Source organism: Amblyraja radiata, chromosome X, assembly GCF_010909765.2.
Source record: "Amblyraja radiata isolate CabotCenter1 chromosome X, sAmbRad1.1.pri, whole genome shotgun sequence".
Lineage (NCBI taxonomy): Eukaryota > Metazoa > Chordata > Chondrichthyes > Rajiformes > Rajidae > Amblyraja > Amblyraja radiata.
This window is the reverse complement of record NC_045999.1, coordinates 15,601,075-15,618,877: the sequence shown is the minus strand read 5'-3', so window position 1 is coordinate 15,618,877 and position 17,803 is coordinate 15,601,075. Positions and strand designations below refer to the sequence as shown.

The following is a 17,803-nucleotide window of genomic DNA, read 5'->3' as shown; positions in this document are numbered from 1 at the left end:
TCCACGTGGTGGTGTGCCAGCGAGCTGGAGGAGCGGGCAAAGGCCTTGCCACAGAGCGGGCAGGTGAAGGGGTGCTGGCACAGGCTGGACAGGCGGTGTTGACTAGCCGGTGCTCCAGCAGGTGGTCAAGGCGGGTGAAGCCCTTACCACAGGACGGGCAGAGGAAGGGATGCTCACCGCTGTGGGTACGCCGGTGCTGCCACAGGCTGGACATGCGGGTGAAACCTTTGTCACACTCAGCGCACACCTAGGGTTTCTCTCTGTTGTGCATCCGTTGGTGCTCCCGCAGCCCCCATGCTCTCTTGTCACAGTGGGAGCAGCTGCTCGCCAGCGTGGGCCCGCCGGTGCTGCTGCAACCCCCGCGAACTGTCAAATGCCTCACCACAGTACGGGCAGTCGTAAGGCTGGCCACTGGTGTGCACCTGCTTGTGAGATAGGGCGTGGGAGGTCATGGCAAAGCGCTCTGCACACATCGGGCTGGGGACGGTTCGGATGCCGGCGTGCACCCGCTGGTGGGACAGCAGCCTGGTGGAGCGGTTGAACCCCTTGCCGCACAAGGTGCAGGTGTAGGGGCGTTCGTCAGAGTGGGTGAGTTGGTGCTGCAGCAACCTGCTGGATCTGGTGAAGCCCTTGCCGCACTGGGCACAGATGTAGGGGCGCTCGCCGGTGTGTGTGTGCTGGTGCACCAGCAGGCTGCTGGAGTGGTTGAAGCCTTTGCCGCACTGCGCGCAGGTGTAGGGGCGCGCGCCGGTGTGGGTACGCTGGTGTTTCAGCAGGCCGCTGGATTGAATGAAGCCCTTGCCGCACTGGGCGCAGGTGTAGGGGCGCTCGCCGGTGTGGGTGCGCTGGTGCATCAGCAGGTTGTCGGAGCGGGTGAAGCCCTGGCCGCACTGGGTACAGGTGTAGGGGCGCTCACCGGTGTGGGTGTGCTGGTGCTCCTGCAGCCTGGTGGAGCGGTTGAAGCCTTTGCCGCAGTCGCTGCAAGTGTAGGGCCACTCCCCAGTGTGCAGGCGCCTGTGCACCTTCAGGTTCGTGGACGACTTGAAGCCTTTACTGCAGTCGGAGCAAGTAAAGGGCCGCTCACTGCTGTGCACCCGCTGGTGCTCCCGCAGCCCCGACAACCTGGTAAAGCTCTTGCCGCAGGTGGAGCAGCCATAGGGCTTCTCGCCCGTATGCACTTGCCGGTGGGCCTTCAGGTCACTCCCCGTCTTGAAACTCTTTTCGCACTCCGAGCAGTCGAAGGGGCGTTCTCCCGAGTGAACACGCTGGTGGGTCTCCAGCTCGCTCGGGCACTGGCAGGCCTTGCCACACACGTTGCACTCATAACGCTTCTCCTTGTTGTGCCCCGCCATGTAGTCCTCCACTGAAGCTCAGCCCACGCTCCGGGCAGATGATGGGCTCACCGGCACGCTGGCCTCCCTCAATGGCCGCTCCAATCTCCGTCTCTCCGTCCACAGCAACGGCTCCTAAACCCTGCAGGAGGGAAACACAGAGGGTTAACAAGCTGGCAAACAGGACATTACTAACGCGTGAATATTACTGGTACTTCAAGGGGGGGGGGGGTGGGGGAGAGTGGGGGGATTGGAAGGTGAGCGGGGCGGATGGGGGAGTGAGAGGGGTGATAGGAGGGGGGAAGGCAAGGGGGGAGGGGAGAATGGGGACAGTGATGAGGATGGTGGAAGTGAGGGGAGGGAGAGAAGGGACGGGGTGGTAAGGGGAAAGGGGGGGGTAAATGTGCGGGGAGAGGGTGAGGAGGCAAGTGGGAGAAGGGGGGGAGGAAGAGGATGAGGGGGAGAGAGGGAGAGAGAGAGAGAGAGAGACCAACAAACGCATGTAGGGCGGAATTAGGCAGATACCCACTGATAATAAATATTCAGAAACGAGCACTAAATTTTTGGAATCACGTTAAATCTATCCCCCCAGATACCCTCCAGTCTAAAGCCCTTCAAACCCTAAAGGTGAATTATTATCTGAATTATCTTATAATTTGAATGGCGGCCGATTAGGAAAAGGGGAGATGCAACGAGACTGGGTGTCATGGTACACCAGTCATTGAAAGTAGGCATGCAGGTGCAGCAGGTAGTGAAGAAAGCAAATGGTATGTTAGCATTCATAGCAAAAGGATTTGAGTATAGGAGCAGGGAGGTTCTACTGCAGTTGTACAGAATCTTGGTGAGACCACACCTGGAGTATTGAGTACAGTTTTGGTCTCCTAATCTGAGGAAAGACATGTTTGCCATAGAAGGTTCACAGAGAAGGTTCACCATACTTATTCCTGGGATAACAGGACTTTCTTATGAAGAAAGACTGGATAGACTTGGCTTGTACTCGCTAGAATTTAGAGGATTGAGGGGGGGATCTTATAGAAACGTACAAAATTCGTAAGGGGTTGGACAGGCAAGATGTAGGAATATTGTTCCCGATGTTGGGGAAGTCTAGAACAAGGCGTCACAGTTTAAGGATAAGGGGGAAATCTTTTAGGACCGAGAGTCTCTGGAATTTGCTGCCACAGAAGGTTGTTCATTGGCTATATTTGGCCAGTTCATTGGCTATATTTAAGAGGGAGTTAGATGTGGCCCTTGTGGCTAAAGGGATCAGGGGGTATGGAGAGAACGCAGGTACAGGATACTGAGTTGGATGATCATATTGAATGGCGGTGCAGGCTCGAAGGGCCAATTGGCCTGCACCTATTTTCTATGTTTCTATGTGAACCCTGAAGAGAGTTCCCTGTGTCAGTTGGCACTGAGACTAACTACCCCTATTCAGTTCAACCCTATCCAGCCTCAGATCAATACTGTAGGTATGTTGCAAAACCTACCTTAAGCGTTGCTGCAGATCTGTCCCAGCCCGTGTGCGTGATTTTGGCGCCGTTGAGAGGGTGGCGGGTTTAAAACGTGATTTTCCCTGGGCTATTCAAATCGAGCTTGTTCAGCCCATTTAGTTGCTGACGATAAATCGCTGGGAGATTCTTTCGCTGGAGCTATTTTAAAATTTATTTGGTTAATTTAATTGTTATAGTAGGTTAAAATGTATCCTCTAAACCCGCGACCGCTGACAATGGGGCGGATCTCATACACGGGACAACGAAAGGTAGGTTGTTTATTTTTACATTAAAAAGGGCTTCTTAAGATCCCTTTATACAAAGTTTTATGTTGCGAGTAGCCCCATTAAAATCCCGCAGTATTTTTCTGGGCATTTGGGGTACAAATTCACCACAATGGGAACGTTCTAAAACAGCGCGTTCCAGAGTTCCACAGGATCCCACTCGAAAGCTGATTTAAATAGCCATTAATTTACACTATTGAACACAAAATTCCTTCCATTTGGCCTATAAATTAATGTAAATGAGATTTTAAAATCATGTTTTATTGTGAATTCTTTGTGAATGGTGTTTGGACACTTAGGCTATTTAAAAATGTTAATCTTTTCTTAAGAAATGGATAGATGTTTAGATCTAATAATTGAAGTTTGGAATTAGCTACAATTGGGTAACTAACTAATTGTATGCTTTAATTTCAGGTCATCCAAGTAAGATTGTTTCATATTTGTTTCAGAATGCTTCAATCTATAATAACTGAAAATTTATTTCAGTTCTCTTAATTTTTAAGAAAGTTATGGCCATTTCACTGTCCTCGATCACAGCTTTTGTGTTAATTCAATGGAAAATCAATAGGGAACAAGATGCTAGTTTCCGAGTATGGAAATGGCAATAACTTTTTTAATACTGAAGATATGAAAGTGAATTAGGTGTCAAATTAAACTTATTTTTGTGCTTTATCTGATGGGATAAATTGCACTTGATTTTTAAAATCTCAAAATTTTGTAACATTGCTAAATACTGATCCACAATCACCAGTTAGAGTGAACCAAATGATCAAACAATGTAAGAAACTTATTTGGAACATTGGGATAAAGAAACCACAAGCCAAAGCAGATTAGAATGTTACCGTGCCCTAAAAAGAGATTATAACATAGAAACATTGAAAATAGGTGCAGGAGTAGGCCATTCGGCCCTTCGAGCCTGCACCGCCATTCAATATGACCATGGCTGATCATCCAACTCAGTATAGAGAGAAAATAGAGATACAGAGAGACTGTGTCCCGACTCCCCGCTCCCCTCAGCCGCGACACGACTCCTCCACCACCCTGGCCGCACGGCGCCCACCTATCAGCCCCACCCGAGATTGATGTAGGTATGTTGCAAAGCCTACCTGAAGCGTCGCTGAAAATCTGTCACTGCGGGTGTGCTCGATTTTGGCGCCGTTTAGAGGGAGGCGGGTTTAAAATGCGATTTTCTCTAGGCTGTTCAAATCGAAGATGTTCAGCCTAGTTAATTATTAACGAAAAATCGCTGGAAGACCCCGTCGCAAAAGCTATTATTAGTTTTAAAGGCCTCGTATAATAGTTATAGTAGTTTAAAAATCAATCTCTAAACCCGCGACCACCGGCAGCTGTCAGGGTCTCATAGAGCAAACAACTGAAGGTAGGCTGCATATTTTTACATTAAAAAGGGCTTCTTAAGATCCCTTTATACAAAGTTTAATATTGCGAGCAGCTCATTTTGGGCCCATTATATCCCGCAGTATTTTTCTGGGCATTTGAGGGCACAAATCTAGCGCAATGTGAACGTTCTAAACCAGCGCGTTCACAGGATCCCACTAGAAAGCTGATTTAAAATGGACTTTAATTTACAGCAATTGAACACTAAATTCCTTCCATTTGGCCTATAAATTAATGTAAATGAGATTTAAAAATCATGTTTTATTGTGAATTATTTATGAATATTATTTGGACACTTAGGCTATTTAAAAATGTTAATCATTTATTAAGAAATGGATAGATGTTTAGATCTAGTAATTGAAGTTTGAAATTAGCTACACTTGGGTAACTAACTAATTATATGCTTTAATTTTAGGTCATCCAAGTAAGATTATTTTATATTTGTTTCAGAATGGTTCAATCTACGATAACTGAAAATTTCATTCAGTTCTCTTAATTTTTAAGAAGGTTATGGGCTTTTGACTGTCCACGATCACAGCTTTTTTGTTATGTCCATAGAAAATCAATAGGGAACAAGTTGCTAATTTCCGAGTATGAAAATGGCCATAACTTTTTAAATACTTGAGATATGAAAGTGAATTAGGTGTCAAATTAAACTTCTTTTTATGCTTTATCTGATGGGATAAATTACAGACTAGATTTTTTAAATCTCAAAATTTTGTAACATTGCTAATTACATAACAGGCCCGACCCCAGGCCCAGCTCCCCCAGCGCTCCGCCAACCCCAGGCCCAGTCACTGTCTCCCGGGTGCGAGGCCGCGGCATGGCCGGAAGAATGGACCCACCCCCGCGCACCGATTCCCCAGCCAGCGCGTCCGCCCTGACCTTTACCGGAGCCTCTCACCGCGCCCGACCGGACCCGGCCCGGCCCGGAAACTCACAGCTCATCCCGCCCGCTGTCCGTTGCCCCGGAAACAGAGCGAGAGAGACCGTGCGGCGCAGGAGACGCAGCCCGGAAATGACGTCACGGCCAAGATGGAGCCGACCCGCACTGGTCGGTGAGAGAGAGAGTTCGGAGCGGAGAGGGAGAGAGAGATATCTGAGCGGTGGGAGGCTGAGAGGGACAGGAATAAGGTGAGAGGTTCAGAGAAAGGAGACAGTCCGGGGGAGGGAGGGGGTGAGAGGTTGGGGGTGGAAAAGGGGTGAAGTGAGTAACGGGGGGAAGCAGGGAGCAAAGGGAGGGGGTGGGATTCAAGGGGGAGTGGGTTTGGTGCCGAGGGGGATTAATGGGGGGGGACAGGGATCTGGGGGGGGGGGGGGGGGGGGGTGGAGAGAGAGGGGTCAAGTGAGTCAAGGAAGGGGGTAGGGAGTCTAGTGGGGGTTCACACTGTTTGGGGATGGGGAGGAGGGGAGAGGGAGCATAGGGGACAGGAGGCGACACAACACAAAGTGCTGGAGTAACTCAGCTGCTCAGACAGCATCTCTGGAGAACAAGGATAGGTGACATTTCACACAGTGCTGGAATAACTCGGCGGGTCAGGCAGCATCAGTAGAGAACATGGATAGGTGACATTTCGGGTCAGGACCCTTCTTCAGACTGACACTATGTTAACATTGAGGGGGTGATCGGCAGATGGAAAATAAGGAGATAAAATGGTGTGAGATAAGGAGAGAGGATTGTATATGCAGCTTTAAGAGACATTGGTCAGGTAGCATTTGGAGTATTGCATACAGTTCTGGGTACTCCATTACAGGACTGATGTGGAGGCTTTCGGGAAGGTGAAGAGATGGTTAACCAGAATGGTTTAAAAACAAGGAACTGCTGATGCTAGTTTACAAAAAAGGGCACAAAATGCTGGAGGAACTCAGCGGGACAGGCAGCATCTCTGGAGAGAAGGACTGGGTGACATTTCGGGTCGAGGTTGAGGAGGATCTCGACAAGAAATGTTACCCATTCCTTCCAGCATTTTGTCTCTACCTAAACAGCGCCTATCTATCCACGTGGCAGTGTGCCAGCAGGCTGGAGGAGCGGGCAAAGGCTTTGCCACAGAGCAGGCAAATGAAGGGGCGCTGGCCATTGTGGACTCGCCGGTGCTCCAGCAGGTGGTCAAGGCGGGTGAAGCCTTTACCACAGGATGGGCAGGGGAAGGGACTCTCAGCAGTGTGGGTACGCCGGTGCTGCCACAGGCTGGACATGCGGGTGAAACCCTTGCCACACTCAGCGCACACAAACGGTCTCATTCTGGTGTGTATCCGCTGGTGCTCCCGCAGCCCCCATACTCTCTTGTCATAGTGGGAGCAGTTGCTCGCCGGTGTGAGCCCACCGGTGCTGCCGCAACCCCCGCGAGCTGTCAAACTCCTCACCACAGTACGGGCAGTCGTAGGGCTGGCCACTGGTGTGTACGTGCTGGCGAGACAGAGCGTGGGAGTCCTTGTCAAAGCGCTCTCCTCACACCGGGCTGGGGACAGGACGGTCGCCAGCGTGCACCTGCTGGAGGGACAGCAGTCGGGTGGAGCAGATGAAGCCCTTGCCGCACTGGGTGCAGGTGTAGGGGTGCTCCCCGGTGTGGGTGCGCTGGTGCTCCAGTAGGCTGTCAGAGCGGGTGAAGCACTTGCCGCACTGGGTGCAGGTGTAGGGGCGCAAAATTGCTAAATTATCCCTAATGTGCGTAGGATAGTGCTAGTGTATGCGGTGATCGCTGGTCGGTGCGGACTCCATGTGCCAAAAGACCTGTTGTTTCCACGCTGCATCTCTTAACTAAACTAAACCAAAGAAAGGTGTCGACCCAAAACATCACCCATTACTTCTCTCCATAGATGCTGCCTGACCCGCTTAGTTACTCCAGCACTTGTGTCTAATTTCTCCACAGATGCTGTCTAACCCGCTGAGTTACTCCAGTACGTTGTCATACAGTTGTGAGATTCAAAAATCACAAATGCTCTTGAGACAAATTCAGACAAAGAAGTGTTTTTATTAATTTCATATTCTGCAGAATAGGTGCCTCTCCACTGATGTCCCCTAGAGGCACACCGAGGATCGGGATGTCTTCTATCTTTATACATTTCTTTTCATTATTATCACATTCTCATCTCTCCCCATTGAGCTTCTTCCAATCATAACATAAAGCCCAGATTCCCACGAGAACGTCGTGGAACGCCCACCCAACGTCAAAGGCACCTCCCCTATCATGCATCGCATGTGCATTTAAATTAGGCATCTTGTCATAGTGGGTGTGAGTACATTTTCATGGAATCTCATCAAGCAAGTGCAGTACAGAGTAGTTCATGCCCCCTTCCCCCAGTTCCCGTTATGTTCTTGTCTGACTGGTTATCTTCTGACTCTCATCCTTGAAATGTCACCATCTGTACTTGCTGCTATTATCTAGAATTTCTCTCTGTTCTTTATATTGTTACTTTCTATTCTACCAGCAGTCTGGCTTCTGCTGACACCTTATTTCTTTCTAAGTTATATTTCTATCCCTAGTCTAAGTCAACCATGTCTATTAACTCTTTCCTCACAATCCATCCTTTTCTTTTTGCTACGCACCCTTGATTTATACTATCTCCTCCTTTTCTAATGCTAGCAGAAGATTCTTCACCTCCCTATCCTCCTCTCGTTGGTCATACTGTGTTCTGAAGGCCATTATGATGGCAGCACTGTTCTTCGTCAGGGCGGTTTCTATCAATCGCTGAGCCAATCCCCGTACGCAGGGAATGATACAACATCAGAACAAACACAATAACCCTGCCATGACTATTACTGATGTTAGGGCTGATGTAAAGATGTGCTTCCATTTCCCAAACCAGGAGTCTAGAAACCCGGTCCAGGAGGTGTCTACTCCAGAGTTCTCAGCCAATTCGATAGACAGAGAGGTGAGACCTGCTAGGGCTCTTGATACTGACCCATCCGGAGCAGTGTTGTTGGGGATGTATGTGCAACATTGTTCGCCAAACATTACACACACCCCTCCCTTCTCAGTCAGTAGCATGTCCAAGGCCATGCGATTTTGCCAGGCCATTTGGCTGATAGCTGTCAGTTGTTCCGCTAATCCTTCAACTGCATCTCGAGTGTAATTTATAAAGCGTTGTTGATTGCAGTATAAGTAGTTGATCCAGTCCACATTTTTATTAACGGTGGACCACCAGAAGAGTATGGACTCAAAGCCTGCAGCTATCTGATTTCTGGCTTTAAATTCATCGGGTACCCCTCTTGGCACCCCTATCGCATCTATATAGATGTGTGTGTCGAATGATCCTCTCACCTTTCTCTTTTGTCGTCGGCTTCCTTTATCGAGTTCTACAGCATGTTCCACTGCTATGGTGAAGGGCATCATCAGTTGTATGAGGATACAGGTTCTCGTCCATGACCCTGGTAACCGGGGCCACAGGGTATTCTCCCCGCACCACCTGCTTTTTCAGCCAGGAGCTATTGAACAGCGGCCCCTGTTCCTCAGCCATTATATTATACGTCTTATTGCAGTTGAGCACCTCCCCCATGTCCTGTCCCTCTGGGTTATTTCTTGTATAGCACTCAAACCCCTCCTCCCCAAAAGGAATGGTAAATGGAGGAGGTCGAGGGTCTTCCCTTCGGCCCTTTGTATTGTTGTTGCTGGCCGGAAATAGGTAATGATAACTCTGGCATATCACATTCTTTGGTAAGAGGGGATTCGTGAATAGCTGTAGTATACATGTCATAGCCCTAGGTGTTCTATCCCAATTCAGGGGAAATGGTACTGGGACCAGCTGAGGCCTAGCTCCAGCGCAGGCGTAACAATTGGTTCGTTGCATACTTCTGGCTGTGTACATCATCCAGGCAAGCCAGGTGTTGGCTCCTTTTCCCCCTGTTGGTATTCCTTTCTTATATAACTGCCTTAATCCTGTTTCTCCTGCTACTATCATTATCTTCAGATCCTTAGACTCATTTTCCCTGGTGACATTGCTGACTACTGGTGGTGCTGGTGTTGCCCCGGGATCCCTATTCTGACTGTCATCTATCTTGAACACCTCTCCCCTATCCTCGTATATTACCATCTTCCCATCTTGCTTTACTTCTATCTCAAACTTCAGACATGCGTCCTTCCCTGTTTTATCTGCACATATCCAATATCTACCACTTTCCTGTATTTGGACACTCTGTATGCTCACATATACGCGTCCTGGCAATTTCTCGTTCGGGTTTTGATATACTCTCCACCTATCAGTTTGATAGGTGGTCCGATGCCACCCATATTTTGATGAAGTAAACACCGCGTGCCAATCTTTACAGGGATGGGTGCATACATACATTCTATAGCTGCACCACCATTTTCCTTTACATACATTAAATGGGATGGTGGTGGACCTTCTATTCTGTGGTATTGTGATTTTTATGCATGTTACATTACTTACAAGTTGGGTAACCACCCAACACACGACCCACCAACACGAAACTTCATTTTTCCTGCGGGTTCTTGGTAAATATTAAAGTCAATGGTTCTTTTCCTTTGCGCACAGTCCACGGGCTGATATCGTCTGGTGGGGCCTCCACAGGACCCTTAACTCGACTTGCGTGTGTTCACCCTTTCTCTTTTGTTCGTACTGCTGTCTCGGTGATTAGTAACACCAGGTAGGGTCCAGTCCACTTAGGTTGCAGCTTTTCTTCTTTCCACGTTTTTATTAATACCCAGTCTCCAGCCTTGACTGAGTGAATCGGGAAGTCCAGTGGTGGGCTCTGGGCCAGCAATCCTTTAATTTTTAGTTCTGCAAGAGATTGGGACACTGCCAGTAATTAGTTCCTTAGGAACACATCGTTCCCTTGTATTGTTGGGACTCCTTCTATCTTCCCTAAGTATGGGAGCCCGAATAACATTTCATATGGTGATATCCCTATGTCTTTTCGAGGTGCTGTTCGGATTCTCAACAGGGCTATCGGGAGGCACTTAGTCCAGGGGAGTCCCGTTTCCTCTATCAACTTGGTGATTTGGGTCTTTAAGGTGTCATTCATTCTTTCCACCTTTCCTGAGCTCTGGGGATGCCATGGTGTATGTAATTTCCATTCTATTCCCAGTGCTTCACATATCATTTCATGTGTTTTGGAGGCAAAATGGGTCCCTCTATCTGAGTCTATTGTTTCCACAATCCCACATCTGGGTATAATTTGTTCTAATAATATCTTGGCTACCGCCTGTGAGGTGGCAGTTACCGTGGGGAATGCCTCTACCCATCTGGTGAAATGGTCCACTACCACTAACAGGTACTTCCATGTTCGTACCCGGGGCAGCTCGGTAAAATCTATCTGTATTCTTTGGAAGGGCCTAACTGCTAATGGTTGTCCTCCTCCTGGGACTGCTCTCATGATTTTCTTATTAATTTGCTGACATATTACACAGCCCCTTATGACTTGTTTGGCCATGGTAAACATCCCACAGCAAGCGTAGGTTCTGAGGAGGGTGTCACAGAGGGCCTGTGTTCCCCAATGGCTTTGTCCATGTAATCTCCCTAATAACTCCCTCATTATTTCTTTGTTCAATAGCTGCTTTCCATTTGGTGTCCACCATTTCCCATTTGAAGTACGCTGAGCCCCCATTTCTTTCATGTTTTCCTGTTCTTTCTCACTAAAGATAGGTATCTTTTCCTCTGGTTCCCTTAAAGGTATTAGTGACTTTATTTCTACCATCTGTTCTGTGGCTGCTCATTTTGCAACCTCATCCACTGCCCTATTTCCTCTGGCCTCCAGGGTGTTACCCTTCTGATGCCCTGCCACATATGCTATGGCTATTCGTTCTGGTTTTTGCAAGGCTTCCAGTGTCTGTCCTACCAATTGCTCATGCGCTAATTCTTTACCTCGAGTTGTTATCATTCCTCGCTCTTTCCAGATCTTCCCAAAGGTGTGTACTACTCCAAAAGCGTATTTTGAATCGGTATATACTGTCCCTTCCTTCCCCTCCAATAATTCTAAAGCTCTCATTAATGCATGTAATTCACAAGATTGAGCTGACCAACTACCAGGCAGCCTGCCGCTTTCAATTTCCTCCATAGTTTCCCCGTTCACTATACCGTACCCACTATGTCTTTTTCCATCTATGCACCTGGAGGATCCATCTATCCACAGTCGACAGTATCCTATCAATCCCAGGAATTTTCGGTTCTCTCTTATTCTTTGGTAGTGGTACTCCCGTGATCCCAGCTATCCTTTCAGGGTTGATTCGTCTCTTTCCTCCACTTATCAGATGTCCCAGATATTTTACCTCTTGTTTCACAAATTGAAGCTTGTTACGGGACACTCTTAACCCCTTCCTTCCCAAGAAGTTTAACAGGCTTATTGTGGAGTCCCTTACTTCCTCTTCTCTCTCTCCTGACAAAAGGAGGTCATCCACATACTGTAATAGTTGCGTTTCCCCGTGACCTGGGAAATCCTCCAATACCTGCTCTAAAATTTGGCCGAATAAATTTGGTGATTCTGTAAAACCTTGAGGGAGCACCGCCCACCGGAATTGTTGCTTTCGCCCGGTTTTTAGGTTTTCCCACAAAGGCGAATAAGTCTCTACTCTCTGTTGCCAGCGGACAGCTCCAGAAGGCATCCTTTAAATCTACCACACTAAACCATTTGTGGCTTGGGGGTATCCGTCCCATGATGGTGTAAGGGTTAGGCACTACCGGGTGTCGGGCTTGGACCACCTTGTTCAGTTCCCTCAAGTCCTGTACGAGTCTAAACGTCCTGTCGGTCTTTCTGACTGGTAGGATCGGAGTATTGTAGGGGGACATACATGGTTCCAATAACCCGTCCTCTAATAAATTCTCAATGATTGGTTGTAAGTCTTTTCGTCCCTCGGTTGAAATGGGGTACTGTCTTATTCGTACTGTGTCTGTGTCTCTCTCTCGCTCTCTGTCTCTCTCTCTCTCTCTCTCTGTCTGTGTTTCTCAACTTGTATGTCTACCGTAAAACAACATAAAAGCTGGTCATGTTTCATCAATTAACTTATTTCCAGTTAACTTTACTGACGAGAAATCTAAAAGAACATCAAGAAACGATTTTTACAACTTCTCTTTTTCAGGTTACCAGGATACAAAGAGTTAATTTTTGCAGCTTGTTCGCAATCCCCCACGGCCCAAACACAGTGGGAATTCCCAACTCCGCCATGGGGGCGTCTGTGTTCAATTTTACAACTTGCTCATTTCAACCATTTGTTCCAAACCGGTTTTCAAACAAATCACTTTGTTTCATTCTTACTTCAAATAGATTATTCAATTTATATTTTCTCCCTGCCTGCCCTGTTGTCCCCGGCCTTTGCCGTCTTCTATCACATCCCCCTTTCGCGGCCTCTGCCGTCTTCTTATCTGCTACTTTCGGGTTAACTCCCTTATCATCCTGTCTCAGGAACTTTCCTGTCTCTATCTGTTCCTTATTTGCTGTTTTTCTACTGCCTGCAACATAATCATTGCCTTCCCCTTCTGTTTTATCTCATCTCTCCGCACGTACACTTTCTGGGCCTCTGTAAGCAACTGAGGTAGTGGTTTCTCATTCCAGTCATCCATCTTTTCTAATTTCTTCCTTACATCATGCCAGGATTTGGTCACGAAACTGGCCCTAAGCAATTGTTGTCCTGCCCCTGAGTCCGGGTCTATTCTAGAATACTGTTGCATGTTCTTCCTGAGTCTCTGAAGGAACACTGTCGGGGCCTCATCTTTCTGCTGTCCATTCTCAAATGCTCGTTCGAAATTCTGTCCTTTGGGTACTGCCTCTCTTATCCCTTTTATAATTATCTCCCGCAGGTCCTTCATATTCCTTCGTCCTGCTTTTGTTCCCTTGTCCCAATCTGGCTCTTGTACTGGGAATTTATCTGCTGCCGCTGCATTCTGCTGCCCTGGAGGGTTCTCCTGTTCCCACTTTTTCATTGCTGCTGCCCTAATCATTTGTCTCTCCTCTGGTGTGAAGAGATTCCCCATAATGGCCATCCACTCCTCCCATGTATAAGTGTTTGGCCCAAGGAATTGATCTAACTGCTCTGCCAGACCTAAAGGATCCTCTAGGAGGCTTTTCATTTCTCTCTTGAAATTCCTCACTTCAGTACTAGTTAAGGGGACATTAACAAACCCCATTCCCCCTTGGGGTCCTCCCATGGGTACCTCTCTTAGAGGTCTAATTTTTACCGATCTTTTTACTCTGTCTGACCTTCTGACTCCCTCTCCTGGTGACGAGGGATTTAATTCATCTACCCCGACCGGCTCCTGTCTCTTTATTCCCTTTTCTTCCTCACTCCTGGGGTCCGGTAGGTCACTGTTGGTGTCATCACTGTCAGTAACATCATCATTAAATTCTTGTTTTACCCTGACCTTTCTCTTTACCACCAGAGTGGACCCGGGTGTCACCTCTTCCACTCCTGTCGCCACGAGTGGGGGCGGGGGTTGAATTGACGGCGCTACTTCGGGTAATTGATGTACATAGGGAGGAGCTAGGTTCTCCAGTAAATTCCATGAGGGTGCAGAGGGATTTAACTGTTCAACCTCTTCTTTTAATTTCAACAAATTACATCCTGTTTCCCATATTCATGGGATTCTTGGTTTCTTGCATTCATGGTTTCTTCTATCATTGGATTGGGTTTATTTTTCACATATACATTCAATGCCTGCTGTACCCAATCCTCATCTGACCCATCCTCTGGCCACCAGACCGAAGCTCCTTTTATCGGGTGTTTTGGCCATTCAATATAACAATACCTTATCATTGTTGTCTTCTCCAACCCCTGGTTATTTCCTGTCCCCCAGCGGTTCAGCATTCGCCCCAACGGACTATTGGGCAGAATGCGGGGATTTGGCTTACGGCCTTTCCCCTCCCTTTTAGGTTTTTCATTTACATTTCCCATTCTCTCGATCGGAATTCCTCTCCGATCTCTTATCAAATTGCCCAGGTAATACTATAATAGTAAAAGTTTCTTACCGGGGTCTCTGCACAGAATCACTCGATTTTCGCGATCTCCTATCACTCTCACTTCTTTGCCGAGTCTCTGTTTGGTCCGGATACTACTGCTTAAACAGCTGACAGCAAGCAAGGAGTCTGAGACCGCTGAACTCAGCAGGGTGCACCTTCCCTTCATCCGTCTACTCCCGTCAGCTGTCTAGAGTATTGGATCTCGGAAACGAGCCCCCAAGTTGTGAGATTCAAAAATCACAAATGCTCTTGAGACAAATTCAGACAAAGAAGTGTTTTTATTAATTTCATATTCTGCAGAATAGGTGCCTCTCCACTGATGTCCCCTAGAGGCACACCGAGGATCGGGATGTCTTCTATCTTTATACATTTCTTTTCATTATTATCACATTCTCATCTCTCCCCATTGAGCTTCTTCCAATCATAACATAAAGCCCAGATTCCCACGAGAACGTCGTGGAACGCCCACCCAACGTCAAAGGCACCCCCCCCCCCTATCATGCATCGCATGTGCATTTAAATTAGGCATCTTGTCATAGTGGGTGTGAGTACATTTTCATGGAATCTCATCAAGCAAGTGCAGTACAGAGCAGTTCATGCCCCCATTCCCCCAGTTCCCGTTATGTTCTTGTCTGACTGGTTATCTTCTGACTCTCATCCTTGAAATGTCACCATCTGTACTTGCTGCTATTATCTAGAATTTCTCTCTGTTTATATTGTTACTTTCTATTCTACCAGCAGTCTGGCTTCTGCTGACACCTTATTTCTTTCTAAGTTATATTTCTATCCCTAGTCTAAATCAACCATGTCTATTAACTTTTTCCTCACACAGTCATAGAGTGATACAGCATTATCCCTTCGGCCCTTCGGCCCAACTTGTACCCGTAATCTTAGATCACTCGGCTCCACACATTCCCCCAGCGCCCCGCCATTCACAGTGAAGATCCTGCCCTGGTTTGACTTCCTAAACTGCAACACACTCCCCACCCCCACACAATGTGACCTCCTCCCTGTGGCTCCCTGCCCTTACCCCTGCAGCCTCCTGCTCCTTACCCCACTTTGCTCCCACAGTGTGTAGCAATGTTACAAAATTTTGAGATTTTAAAAATCAAGTCTGTAATTTATCCCATCAGATAAAGCATAAAAATAAGTTTAATTTGACACCTAATTCACTTTCATATCTCAAGTATTTAAAAAGTTATGGCCATTTTCATACTCGGAAATGAGCATCTTGTTCCCTATTGATTGTCTATGGACATAACAAAAAAGCTGTGATCGTGAACAGTCAAAAGCCCATAACTTTCTTAAAAATTAAGAGAACTGAATGAAATTTTCAGTTATCATAGATTGAAGCATTCTGAAACAAATATAAAATAATCTTACTTGGATGACCTGAAATTAAAGCATATAATTAGTTAGTTACCTAATTGTAGCTAATTTCAGACTTCAATTACTAGATCTAAACATCTATCCATTTCTTAATAAATGATTAACGTTTTTAAATAGCCTAAATGTCCAAATAATATTCACAAATAATTCACAATAAAACATGATTTTTAAATCTCATTTACATTAATTTATAGACCAAATGGAAGGAATTCAGTGTTTAATTGCTGTAAATAAATGCCCATTTAAATCAGCTTTCCAGTGGGTCCCTGTGGAACGCGCTGGTTTAGAACGTTCACATTGCGGTAGATTTGTGCCCCAAATGCCGAGAAAAATACTGCGGGATATAATGGGCCCAAATTGAGCTGCTCGCAATATTAAACTTTGTATAAAGGGATCTTTAGAAGCCCTTTTTAATGTAAAAATATACAGCATACCTTCAGATGTTTGCTTTATGAGACCCTGCGGTTGCTGGCGGTCGCGGGTTTAGAGACTGATTTTTAAACTACTATAACTATTTTACGAGGCCTTTAAAACTAATAATAGCTTTTGCGACGGGGTCTTCCAGCGATTTTTCGTTAATAATTAACTAGGCTGAACATCTTCGATTTGAACAGCCTAGAGAAAATCGCGTTTTAAACCCGCCCCCTCTAAACGGCGCCAAAATCGCGCACACCGCAGCGGCAGATTTTCAACGACGCTTCAGGTAGGCTTTGCAACATACCTACAGTGTGAACCCCCACCAGGCTCCCTACCCCCTTCCTTCTCACTTGACCCCTCTCTCTCCCCCACAGTTCCCTGACACCCCCCCCCCCCCCCCAATTCATTCCTCTCGGCACCAAACCCACTTCCCCTTGAATTCCATCGCCCCTCCCTTTGCTCCCTGCCTCGCCCCACCCCCACTGCTCAGATATCTCTTTTCCTCTCCCCTCCGGATTTTCTCCACCCCTCTATCTCTCTCTCACCGTCCAGTGCAAAGATCTTAGAGCAGAGCAAGATGGGCTACTCCTGCGAAATACTCCTGCGGCTGACGTGTAGTACGCTACGGAGGGGATCCTGGGCATTTTTCCCCGCCCATTTTAGTAACCGGAGCCTTCCTGACCCGCCCCGACTCGCAGTGTAATGTTGCGGGACAACAGTCTGTGTGTGATATAGGGTTAGATTCATAATTCTATCAGTTCATACTTCTTGTCAAGAATAAAATTTGACTGGTAATTGTCTTTTTTAATGTTTTTTAAATAATTTATTTTTAAATGGCTCACAAGCAGTGTTTGTGTTGAAAATGTAGTAACCGGAACCGACCCGACTCGCAGGGTAATTGACATTGCGGGGGGAGTTTTTGTGTGTGATATAGGGTTAGATTCATAATTCTGTTAGTTCATAATTCTGTTAATTCTAGTTAAAGAATAACATGTTTATAAACACACATACATGAATGTGATATAAATCTATATAATCATATAACACACACAATTATATTTCTTCTGATCCAATGATGAACTTTATTTCAGACTAGACAAGGGACATTAAATAAGAAACATTGTAAACTTCCCCGCAACTTCACACACATTATGCCTTTTCCCCACGGCCCCCCCCCCCCCCCCCCCCCCCCCCCCCCCCCCCCCCCCGGCACTCCCTCGCCTCCCACAACACTACAATGTCTCCCCCCCCCCCCCCCCTCTTATGTCCCCGCTGCCCCGGGCCGCGCACTCCCTCTCCCCGCTGCCCCGGGCCGCACACTCGCGCTCCCACTACGGAAACAAAGATCCGATCTTTGGCCGGAAGCAAGATGGCGGGGGCTGGTTGCTAAAATGAGTCCTATAATCACCCATGAATCCGCCCAAAAGCGTACTACACGTTTGCGTGAGAGTAACCCATCTTGCTCCGCTATAAGATCTTTTGTCCAGTGCGGGTCGCTCCATCCTGGCCGTGGCGTCATTTTCGGGCTGAGGCTGCCCCGCAGCCTGCGGGGCAACGCAAAGATTACCCTCTATAAACTTTGTGGCAACG

At 47.2% G+C, this 17,803-nt stretch overlaps 1 protein-coding gene across 1 annotated transcript; it reads right to left on the bottom strand.

Annotated features, from left to right (window-relative positions):
* Window positions 1-242: 242 nt before the first annotated feature.
* On the bottom strand, window positions 243-5,499 carry LOC116968192 (zinc finger protein 239-like). Its single transcript, XM_033014835.1, has 3 exons — window positions 5,405-5,499; window positions 1,042-1,473; window positions 243-918 (listed from the first exon to the last, which is right to left on the bottom strand). Exons 2-3 carry the CDS (start codon window positions 1,350-1,352, stop codon window positions 306-308), a joined length of 924 nt encoding a protein of 307 aa, XP_032870726.1. The 5' UTR covers window positions 1,353-1,473; window positions 5,405-5,499; the 3' UTR covers window positions 243-305.
* Window positions 5,500-17,803: the final 12,304 nt, after the last annotated feature.